This window comes from Cynocephalus volans, chromosome 13 (genome assembly GCF_027409185.1).
Source record: "Cynocephalus volans isolate mCynVol1 chromosome 13, mCynVol1.pri, whole genome shotgun sequence".
Classification (NCBI taxonomy): Eukaryota; Metazoa; Chordata; class Mammalia; order Dermoptera; family Cynocephalidae; genus Cynocephalus; species Cynocephalus volans.
Window position 1 is genome coordinate 110,405,970 of NC_084472.1, and position 12,005 is coordinate 110,417,974.

General features: G+C 36.9%; 1 protein-coding gene across 1 annotated transcript in view; it reads left to right on the plus strand.

Annotated features, from left to right (window-relative positions):
* Positions 1 to 12,005, plus strand: part of ADAM32 (ADAM metallopeptidase domain 32) — a 208,284-nt gene that overhangs the window by 145,198 nt on the left and 51,081 nt on the right. Inside the window, exon 13 of the mRNA XM_063076729.1 lies at positions 5,483 to 5,575. Coding sequence (XP_062932799.1) covers positions 5,483 to 5,575 — 93 coding nt within the window. The remainder of the gene's footprint in view (positions 1 to 5,482; positions 5,576 to 12,005) is intronic.

A 12,005-nucleotide genomic window follows, 5' to 3' on the forward strand; every position in this document is an offset into this window, starting at 1 on the left:
TCTTTAATTAAAAAAAAATATTTTAAGAAGTCTTTGTATTAGCCCTTTTAAAAATTTTTGGTAGAAATCAGCTGTCCAGCCATCTTTTCCTTGGCTTTTCTTTGTAGGGAGAATTTTTATTAGTGATTCAATCTCATTACTTATTACTGTTCTATTTAGGTTTTGTATTGCTTCTTGAATCAGTCTTAGCAGGGCATATGTGTCCAGGAATTTATCCATTTCCTCTAGGTTTTTATGTTTATTGTCATATAGTTGTTCATACTATTCTCTAATGATGCTTTTTATTTCAGTGCTATATGCTTTAATGTCTTTATTTGCCTTTCTGATTTTATTTATTTGTGTCTTTTTTTTCCTGTTTAGTCTGGCTAATGGTTTCTCAATTTTGTTTATCTTTTCAGAGAACCAACTTTTCGGTTGATTACTCTTAAATACTGTATTTTTAGCCTTTATGTTATTTATTTCTGCTCTAATTTTTATTAATTATTTTCTTGTACTTATTTTGAGTTTAGTTTGTTCTTGCTTTTCCAATCCCTTGAGGTGCATTGTTAGGCTGTTTGTTTGAAATCTTTCTAGTTTTTTTTTTTTTTTAATGTAGGTGTTTATTGCTATAAAATTTTTGTTAATGGGCCAAGCCCATGGCGCACTCGGGAGAGTGCGGCGCTGGGAGCGCAGCGATGCTCCCGCCGCGGGTTCGGATCCTGTATAGGACTGGCCGGTGCACTCACTGGCTGAGTGCCGGTCATGAAAAAAGGACAAAAAAAAAAAAAATTTGTTAATGCTGTCTTGTCTATATCCCATAGGTTTTGGTGTGTTGTGTTTCTTTTTTCATTAATTTCAAGAATACTGTTGATTTTCTTCTAACTCTCTTATTTGAGCCATTGGTCATTCTAGAGAATTTTGTTTTATTTCCATGTATTTGTGTAGTTTTCCAAGTTCTGCTTGTTATTGATTTCTACTTTTATTCCATTATCGTCAGTAAAATACCTAATATGATTTTGATTTTTTGAACTTGTTGAGACTTGTAAATTTTCTGTCTGGTGATTTGTCGTTTGCAAATAGGGAGTTAAAGTCCCCAACTATTATTGTGTTGAAGTCTTATCTCTTCTGTTAGGTCTAATAGTAATTGCTTTATATTAGCTGGGTGTTCCAGAGCTGGGTGCATGCATATGTAGAATAGTTATATCCTCTTGTTGAATTGCTCCCTTTATCATTATATAGTGACTTTTTTTACTTTCCTTGGCTTGAAGTCTATTTTATCTAAGTTTAGCTACTCCTTCTCTTTATTGGTTTTCATTTGCATAAAATATCTTTTTCCATTTTTTCACTTTCAGTTGATGTTTGTCTTTATAGGTGACGAGTTTCTTGTGGGCAGCATATTGCTGGATCTTGTTTTTTAATCCACTCAGCAGCTCTGGGTCTTTTAATTGAGGCATTTAATCCATTTAATTTTAGAGTTATTATAGACATTTAGGCACTTGTTACTGCTATTTTATTACTTTTTTCTGGTTGCTTGTGGATCTTTTTTTCCTTTTCCTTTTTTTCTGGTCTTACTGTCTTTCTTTGTGGTTAAGTGATTTTCTGGTTATCTGCAGAAGTATATATTGATTTCTTACTATTTATTTTTAGTATGTCTACTATAGTTTTTTGTGTTATAGTTACTATGGGGCTTGCAAAAACCATGTATAGTTCAGACTAATAACTTTACTTGGATATCTAAGAAAAAGGAAAAATACCAAAGCCAACTATATGCTTTGGTGTCATTTCTCCTCACTTTTTGACATTTTGCTGTTTGATGTTACATCTTTTGATATTGCCTATCTCTTTTATGGTTGTTGTATTTTTTATTGTCTTCTTAGATTTGTCTTTAGTCTTTGTGCTAAGGACATAAGTGGTTTATTTAACACCCTTATAACATTGGAGTATTCTGAGGTTGTCTGTGTACTTTCTTTACTAATGAGGTATGTACCTTCCAATCTTTTCTTGCTGCTCTTTATGGTCTTTTTCTTTAAGGCTGAGGACTCCCTTATTTCTGGAAAGGTAGGTCTAGTGTTGATGAATTTCCTTAGCTTTTGTTTGTCTGGGAAAGACTATTTCTCCTTTGTATTAGTCCATTTCTGTTGCTTCTAACATAAATACCTCAAACTGGGTGATTTATAAAGAAGATAAAATTTATTGCTCACAATTTCTGAGGCTGGAAAGTCCAAAGTCCAGGGAATACATCTGGTGTGGGTCTTGGTGGTGGCAACAGTAACATAGGGATCTCACATTCCAAGATGGTGGAAGCAGGGAAAGCAAGAGAGACTAACTTCCTCATTCACACTGTTTTTAAAGACCTCAGAACCATGCCCATGATCACCATTGTAAATCCAGTCATTATGGCATGGTCCTGCAATCTAATCACGTCTTCACACCCTACCGTAATAGGATTTCCCACCCTCTTTACACTGTCATGTTGGGGGCTAAGTTTGGGGACGGGGGGACAGTCAACGCAATGCATCCTTCATATTTAGAGGTTAGTTCTGCTGGATACAGAATTCTTGGCTGACAGTTTTTTGTTTTTTGTTACTTGAGCATTCTGAATATATCATCCTGTTCTCTTCTAGCCTGGAGGGTTTCTATTGAGAAAGCCACTGAGACACTTATTGTAGATCCATTGAATGTTATGTGTCTCTTTTCTCTTGCTGTTTTCTGTATTCCTGTTTTCTTTTTAATAATTTGACTATGATGTGCCTTGGGGTATTCCTCTTTGCATTTGATTGGTGACCTCTGAGCTTCCTGTACCTGGATGCTGTCCATTTTTCTTGTGAAAATTGGGAAATGTTCAGTTATTATTTCCTTGAATATGCTTTCTAGATCTCTTTCTTTTTCCAGACCTTTGAGTATGCCAATTGTGTGGAAGTTATGTTGCTTGAGGGAGTGCCATAATTGCTGTATTTCTGTTTCATTTTTTAATTCTTTTTTCTTTTTGTTCTGATGAGATAATTTCATATGTTCTGATTTGGGGCTTACTGATTCTTTCCTTTATTTGATGAAGTCTGCTGTTGGAGTTTTCTATTGAGCTTCAGTTCAAATTATGTATTTTTGTTTCTAGAATTTGTATTTTTTAAATTGCATCAATTGCTTTGTCAAGTTTCTCATTCTGCTCCTGAATTGTTTTCAGATATAATTTAATTTTCTCTCTGTATTTTCTTGTGACTCTCTGAACATCCTTAAGAGGGTTATTCTGAATCATCTATCAGACATTTCACACATCCACTGATCTTCTGGATCTATTGCTCGTGCTTTGGTGGTTTCTTTAGGTAGCAACATACTTCTCAGTTCTCTCTCTTTGTGCTTTTACACTGGTGCCTGGCATGTGAGGACACTGCTGCCTTTTCCAGGTTTCACTGATGTTCTTTGTTGGTATTAGTCCTTTACTGCTTGGGGATCATCTGTTCTCCATCTTAGTGATGTCACTTTCCCAGTCAACTTATTTTAAGGGAATTTTGAAAAGGAAGAAAATTCTTGATGTTTATCCACAACTTATCATTTCAAGAATGTCTTATTGTTTAGTGAATTTGAGTTTCCACCTCGAGTCATTTTTTCCAAAGCCTGCAGAACTTTTTAATTTTTTTAACATTTTTTGCAGTGCAGGTCATCTGTCAATAATTTTTCTGTTTATTTGTCTGAAATATTTTAATTTCATCTTCATATTTGAAATGTATGTTTATTGGTTATAGAATTCTATATTGGCAGAGTTTTTGACTCTTTAAAAGGACATTCCCTAGTCTTCATGGTGGTTTTATTTCTGATTAGAAGTCAGTCATAACTTGTACTCTTATTTTCTTGTGTATGAAGTGTTTTTTGGGAGCTGCTTTTAAGGCATTCCTTTCATCTTTTGTTTTTAGCAGTTGAATATGGAGTGCGTACGAGTGGTTCTATTGATATTTGCCTGCTTGGAGTTATTGATACTTTTCCTGTTTGTCTTGCATGAATTCTTGGGTCTGTATGGTTTTAGTTTATATCAAATTTGGAAAAAATTTCAGGAATCATTTCTCAACACAGTTTTTCTGCCTCTGTCTCTCCACTCCCTCCCTCCAACCCCCTCAATTATGGAACTCCAATGACACACACATTACACTGCTTAATGGGGGTTCTGGGTTTTTTTTCTTTTCTCTCTCTTTACTTCTGTTTGAATAGTTTTTATTACTGTTTCTTTAGGTTCACCTAAGTTTTTCTGCAGTGTCTAAATACATTTAAAATGATACAGTGAGTTTTTCCTTGTTAGATATTGTATTTTTCAAGTTTAGAAATTCCATTTGATTATTTTATTTTCATTTCTTTTAAAATTATATGTATGTTTTGCTACTTCAAATCTCTATCTATCAATCATCTATCTATTTTTTTAGTTCCTTGTTTGTTAATTCTATCATCTGTGTCATTTGTGAGCCTTTTTCTTTTCTGTTATTTCATTTTTTAGTTTTTTGGTGGCTGGCTGGTGTGGACATCAGACCCTTGACCTGGGTGTTATTGGTCCCGTGCTCTCCGGAGTGAGCTCACGAGCCACCCGTTATGGCCTTTTCCTATAGACAGATTTATTTCTTGGTTTTGGATCACATTTCTTTTGCTTTTTATCATGTGTGATTTTTAAAAAAATTAAATGCTGTATATTGTTGCTATTATGTTATGGGGTTTTTGGATTTTTTGGTCCTCCTTTAGAGAGTATTATACTATGTTCTGTCACATTTACATTTTTGTTAATCAGGTTGATGTTATTGTTTTATCTTTAAGCTTTTTAAGGGTAGTTTAAAATAGCCTTCTCTCTAGACTTAGTACTACTCTATATTACTCAAAAGTCTCTTTTGTGTCTACTGTATGTTCTGCTGTGCTGTGAAGACTTTCTATTGTGGCTGGTTGGAACTCCAATATCTCCTGTCTCAAATGCTTGAAGATCCTTGGCTTTCAGTGTCCTGGAAGTAATTTGTTTTGTTGTTTTACATTTACAGCTCAACCAAAGGCTTAAGATAGCTGCTATGCAGAATTCAAGAGCTCATTTTTTAGGTGGCTCACTGTTCACCAACAATCTCCTTAATTCAGCAACTTCAAGCTCATCTCTCTCATTCCATGTCAATGAGAGTATTATGCTCTTTGGGAAAATACCTCCAGGCAGAAAGCTAATGATTTAGGGATTATATCATGTTCTTTACTTTTAAGGATCATAATCTGCTTTGTCTGTTATCCAGTTTCTGAAAAAATTACTTCATGTATTTTTCCCAGTTGTTTAGTTCGATAGGAAGGTAAGTGGGTTATGAGTTGCTCTGTTATGACCTAATGTAAAAGTCTACATTTGTATTGCCAATGTTTAGAGATGCTAAAATTGATAAATATCAGCAGTATTTATATCCTGTCCCAAAACTCAAAAATTAAGACCAGCAAATATACCTGCTATGGAAGTCTGTATTATTGTTATGAATTTTTACATGTATATTCCGTTCATTTGTAGCAATGTGGACCTGACAGCTGTTGTGATCCGCAACGCTGTGTGCTGAAACAAGGATCCCAGTGTGCTACAGGATCATGCTGCCAGAACTGTCGAGTAAGAATTTAAGTTTACTGCCATCTTCCAAATATATAAAGAAACATGTTTAGGATATTTTAGAACACTTAGACCTACAACTGTAAGTCAAAATAAATGACTTTTCAAATAAATATAAAGATAATAAAATGAGAATCAGATTTCTGACTTTGTAAACTTTTATTGGGGTCTGGGACCTCCTTTTAATGCCAATATTCTCAATAACTTGATGTTGTTTTTTTGTTTGTTTGATTGTTTTCTTCCAAATTTTATTTTATTTTGTCAAAATACAATGTGGTTGATTATTGTGGCCCATTACCGAAAACTCCCTCCTCATCCCTCTCCCCCCTCCGTCCGAACAACCTCCTTTCTGTTCACTTGTTGTTTGTATCAACTTCTTTTTTTTTTTTTTTTTTAAAACTCTAAACCTTCAGTTTAAGATGATGGATTTTTTTTTTTAAATTTTATTTTGTCGATATACATTGTAGCTGATTATTGCTCCCCATCACCAAGACCTCCCTCCCTTCTCCCTTCCCCCCTCCCCCCCAACAATGTCCTTTCTGTTTGCTTGTCGTATCAACTTCAAATAATTGTGGTTGTTATATCTTCTCCCCCCCCCCCCCGGTTTGTGTGTGTGTGTGTGTGTGTGTGAATTTATATATTAATTTTTAGCTCCCACCAATAAGTGAGAACATGTGGTATTTCTCTTTCTGTGCCTGACTTGTTTCACTTAATATAATTCTCTCAAGGTCCATCCATGTTGTTGCAAATGGCAGTATTTCATTCGTTTTTATAGCTGAGTAGTATTCCATTGTGTAGATGTACCACATTTTCCGTATCCACTCATCTGATGATGGGCATTTGGGCTGGTTCCAACTCTTGGCTATTGTAAAGAGTGCTGCGATGAACATTGGGGAACAGGTATACCTTCAACTTGATGATTTCCATTCCTCTGGGTATATTCCCAACAGTGGGATAGCTGAGTCGTATGGTAGATCTATCTGCAATTGTTTGAGAAACCTCCATACCATTTTCCATAGAGGCTGCACCATTTTGCAGTCCCACCAACAATGTATGAGAGTTCCTTTTTCTCCGCAGCCTCGCCAGCATTTATCGTTCATAGTCTTTTGGATTTTAGCCATCCTAACTGGGGTTAGATGGTATCTCAATGTGGTTTTGATTTGCATTTCCCGGATGCTGAGTGATGTTGAGCATTTTTTCATATGTCTGTTGGCCATTTGGATATCTTCCTTAGAGAAATGCCTACTTAGCTCTTTTGCCCATTTTTTAATTGGGTTGCTTGTTTTCTTCTTGTACAGTTGTTTGAGTTCCTTATATATTCTGGATATTAATCCTTTGTCAGATATATATTTTGCAAATATTTTCTCCCACTCTGTTGGTTGTCTTTTAACTCTTTTAATTGTTTCTTTTGCTGTGCAGAAGCTTTTTAGTTTGATATAATCCCATTTGTTTATTTTTCCTTTGGTTGCCCGTGCTTTTGGGGTCGTATTCATGAAGTCTGTGCCCAGTCCTATTTCCTGAAGTGTTTCTCCTATGTTTTCTTTAAGAAGTTTTATTGTTTCAGGGTGTATATTTAAATCCTTAATCCATTTTGAGTTGATTTTAGTATACGGCGAGAGGTATGGATCTAGTTTCATTCTCCTGCATATGGATATCCAGTTATCCCAGCACCATTTGCTGAAGAGGCAGTCCCTTCGCCACTGAATAGGCTTGGTGCCTTTGTCAAAGATCAGCTGACAGTAAGTGTGTGGGTTGATTTCTGGATTCTCTATTCTATTCCATTGGTCAGTGTGTCTGTTTTTATGCCAGTACCATACTGTTTTGGTTATTATAGCTTTGTAGTATAGGTTAAAGTCAGGTAGTGTTATGCCTCCAGCTTTATTTTTTTTGCTCAGCATTGCTTTGGCTATGCGTGGTCTTTTATTGTTCCATATAAATGTCTGGATAGTTTTTTCCATTTCTGAGAAAAATGTCTTTGGAATTTTGATGGGGATTGCATTGAATTTGTATATCACTTTGGGTAGTATGGACATTTTCACTATGTTGATTCTTCCAATCCAAGAGCATGGGATATCTTTCCATCTTCTTGTATCCTCTCTAATTTCTCTCAGCAGTGGTTTGTAGTTCTCATTATAGAGATTTTTCACATCCTTGGTTAACTCAATTCCTAAGTATTTTATTTTTTTGGTGGCTATTGTAAATGGGCAGGCTTTCTTGATTTCTCGTTCTGTATGTTCACTGTTGGAGAAAAAAAATGCTACTGATTTTTGTGTGTTGATTTTGTATCCTGCTACTGTGCTGAAATCATTTATCAATTCCAACAGTTTTTTTGTAGAGGTTTTAGGCTGTTCGATATATAGGATCATGTCATCTGCAAACAGGGACAGTTTGACTTCATCTTTTCCAATCTGAATGCCCTTTATTTCCTTCTCTTCTCTGATTGCTCTGGCTTGTACTTCCAACACTATGTTGAATAGGAGTGGTGAGAGTGGGCATCCTTGTCTAGTTCCTGTTCTTAAAGGAAAAGCTTTCAGCTTTTCCCCATTCAGGATGATATTGGCTGTGGGTTTGGCATATATGGCTTTGATTATGTTGAGATACTTTCCCTCTATACCTAACTTATAGAGGGTCTTTGACATGAATGAGTGCTGAACTTTATCAAATGCTTTTTCAGCATCTATAGAGATGATCATATGGTCCTTGTGTTTGAGTTTATTAATATGGTGTATCACATTTATTGATTTGCGTATGTTGAACCAACCTTGCATCCCTGGGATGAATCCCACTTGATCGTGATGAATAATTTTTCGTATGTGTTGCTGTATTCTGTTTGCTAGTATTTTAGTGAGGATTTTTGCATCTATATTCATCAAGGTTATTGGCCTGTAGTTTTCTTGTTTGGTTATATCTTTACCTGGTTTTGGTATCAGGATGATGTTTGCTTCATAGAATGAGTTTGGGAGAGTTGCGTCCGTTTCAATCTTTTGGAATAGTTTGTAAAGAATCGGTGTCAATTCCTGTTTGAATGTTTGGTAAAATTCTGCTGTGAATCCATCTGGTCCTGGGCTTTTCTTTGTTGGGAGCCTTCTGATAACAGCTTCAATCTCCTTTATTGTTATTGGTCTGTTCAAATTTTCTACGTCTTCACGGTTCAGTTTTGGGAGCTTGTGTGTGTCCAGAAATTTATCCATTTCCTCCAGATTTTCAAATTTGTTGGCGTATAGTTGTTTATAGTAGTCTCGAATGATTCCTTGTATTTCAGATGAATCAGTTGTAATATCGCCTTTTTCATTTCTAATTTTTGTTATTTGAGTCTTCTCTCTTCTTTTTTTTGTTAGCCATGCTAATGGTTTGTCAATTTTACTTATCTTTTCAAAAAACCAACTTTTTGATTCGTTGATCTTTTGAATTGTTTTTTGGTTTTCAATTTCATTCAGTTCTGCTCTGATCTTAATGATTTCTTTCCGTCTGCTAACTTTAGGATTGGATTGTTCTTGTTTTTCTAGTTCTTTAAGGTGAAGTGTTAGGTTGTTCACTTGCCATCTTTCTATTCTTCTGAAGTGAGCGTTTAATGCAATAAATTTTCCCCTCAATACTGCTTTTGCAGTATCCCACAGGTTTTGGTATGATGTATCATTGTTTTCATTAGTTTCCATAAACTTTTGATTTCCTGCTTGATTTCTTCTTGGACCCATATGTCATTAAGTAGAATGCTGTTTAATTTCCATGTGTTTGTATAGTTTCCAGAGTTTTGTTTGTTATTAATTTCTAGTTTTAATCCATTGTGGTCTGAGAAGATACATGGGATAATTCCAATTTTTTTGAATTTATTGAGACTTGATTTGTGACCTAATATGTGATCTATCCTGGAGAATGATCCATGTGCTGCTGAGAAGAATGAATATTCTGAGGTTGTTGGGTGGAATGTTCTGTAGATATCTGCCAATTCCAATTGGTCTAGAGTCTTGTTTAGATCTTGTGTTTCTCTACTGATTCTTTGCCTAGATGATCTGTCTAATATTGACAGTGGAGTGTTCAGGTCCCCTGCTATTATGGTATTAGTGTCTATTTCTTTCTTTAGGTCTAATAGAGTTTGTTTTATAAATCTGGCTGCTCCAACATTGGGTGCGTACATATTTATGATTGTTATGTCTTCTTGATGGATCAGTCCTTTTATCATTAAGTAGTGTCCCTCATTGTCTCTTTTTATGGTTTTTAGTTTAAAGTCTATTTTGTCAGATATAAGAATAGCTACTCCAGCTTGTTTTTCTTTTCTGTTTGCATGGTAAATCTTTTTCCATCCTTTCACTCTTAGTCTGTGTGAATCTTTATGGGTGAGGTGGGTCTCTTGTAGGCAGCATATAGTTGGGTCCTGCTTTTTGATCCAGTCAGCCCGTCTGTGTCTTTTAATTGGGGAATTTAAGCCTTTAACATTAAGAGTTGTTATTGAAAAGTGTTGATTTATTCCTAGCATTTTATTGGTTGTTTGGTTGTCTTAGGTGTCTTTTGTTCCTTGCTTTCTGATTTACTGTTTGGTTTCTTTGTTTGTTGGTTCCTTAGGTTGTAGATAGTGTTTTTGTTAGCTTGTTTTCTCTTCATGAATGCCATTTTTATTGTACTAGCGGGTTTAGATTTTTCTTAGGTTTTTATGGCAGTGGTAGTTATTTTTCAGGAACCAAACCCAGTACTCCCTTGAGGATTTCTTGTAAGGGTGGTCTTGTGGTAGTGAACTCCCGCAGTTTTTGTTTGTCTGAGAAATATACTATTTGCCCCTCATTTCGGAAGGATAGCCTTGCAGGGTAGAGTATTCTTGGCTGGCAATCTTTGTCTTTTAGTATTTTGAAAATATCATCCCATTCCTTTCTCGCTTTTAGGGTTTGTGATGAAAAGTCTGATGTTAACCTGATTGGGGCTCCCTTATAGGTGATTTGACGCTTCTCTCTTGCAGCTTTTAAGATTCTCTCTTTGTCTCTGAGTTTTGCCAATTTGACTATGACATGTCTTGGAGAAGGCCTTTTTGGGTTGAATACGTTTGGAGATCGTTGAGCTTCCTGGATCTGAAGATCTGTGATTTTTCCTATACCTGGGAAGTTTTCTGCCACTATTTTGTTGAATATGTTTTCAATGGAATCTCCATTTTCCTCCCCTTCTGGAATACCCATGACTCGGATATTTGAGCGCTTGAGGTTGTCTGATATCTCTCTCAGATTTTCTTCCATGTCCTTGATTCTTTTTTCTTTCTTTTTGTCTGCTTGTGTTATTTCAAACAGCCCATCCTCAAGTTCAGAGGTTCTCTCTTCAACTTTGACAAGCCTGCTGGTTAAACTCTCCGTTGTGTTTTTTATTTTGCTGAATAACTTCTTCAGTTCAGCAAGTTCTGCTACATTTTTTTTCAGGACATTGATTTCCTTGTATATTTCCTCTTTCAGATCCTGTATACTTTTCCTCATTTCATCATGATGTCTAGCTGAGTTTTCTTCTATCTCATTCAGTTTCCTTAGAATTATCACTCGAAATTCCTTGTCAGTTATTTCAAGGGCTTCTTGTTCTATAGGATCTAGAGTATGAGATTTATTAACTTTTGGTGGTGTACTTTCTTGATTTTTTGTATTTCTGGTATCTTTTTTTTGGTGTTTATTCATTGTGGCCGGGGGTTTCACAGTCCACCGGTTTGAGACTAATGACTAACTAGGATGTTGCTGTGGTTGCCAATTTGGTATGGCTCCCGCCGTGACTGCTCAGTTGGCCTCTAGTGTCTTGTGTGTGTGGTTGCCTCGGGTCTTGGGCTTCTCCGGGGATCCACCTTTCTGGTCAGCTTGTACTCTGCTGGGCTGGTGGATCACGTACCACAGGGTGTGTGATCTCTGTTGAGCTTTCACTTTCTGTACAGGACTTCTCCCCGTTCCGTGTGCTCTGGCCCAGGCTGTTAGATCGTGCAGTGGCGACCCCACCGGGTGTGTGGTTTCTGTCGAGTCTCCACCTTCCTGGCCGCACGTCTCCCCACTCTGTGCACACTGTGCTGGGCTGGGGCGTGTCTTCTGCACCCCTCGTCTATCAGCTGGGCCTTCAAGACCCTGCTCAGCACCGCCTCGCCCAGGAAGTCTACCAGGTTTCTGCTAGGCACAGACGACCGGTCTCTCTGGGTGCCTTTGTAGCAGTGTGTAGATCTTTCTCGGGTCTTGTTCACCTTTGTATCCCCCCGGTATAAACCGAGTCTAGTGCCCGCCTGCAGCCTGGTCTCCGGCAGGTTCAAGCGGACCTGGGAACTCTCCTACCACACTATTCCCAACCAGAAATTCGTTAGGCTTTTTTCCAAACTGGTGGTCGCAGAGATGGTAACTGCCTCCCAGTAACAGGAAGTTTACCGGGGCCGGAGTCCAGGGTGTGGTGGAGTGGCAGTTGGCCCGCCCGTACTTCCTAGCCCTCCCAA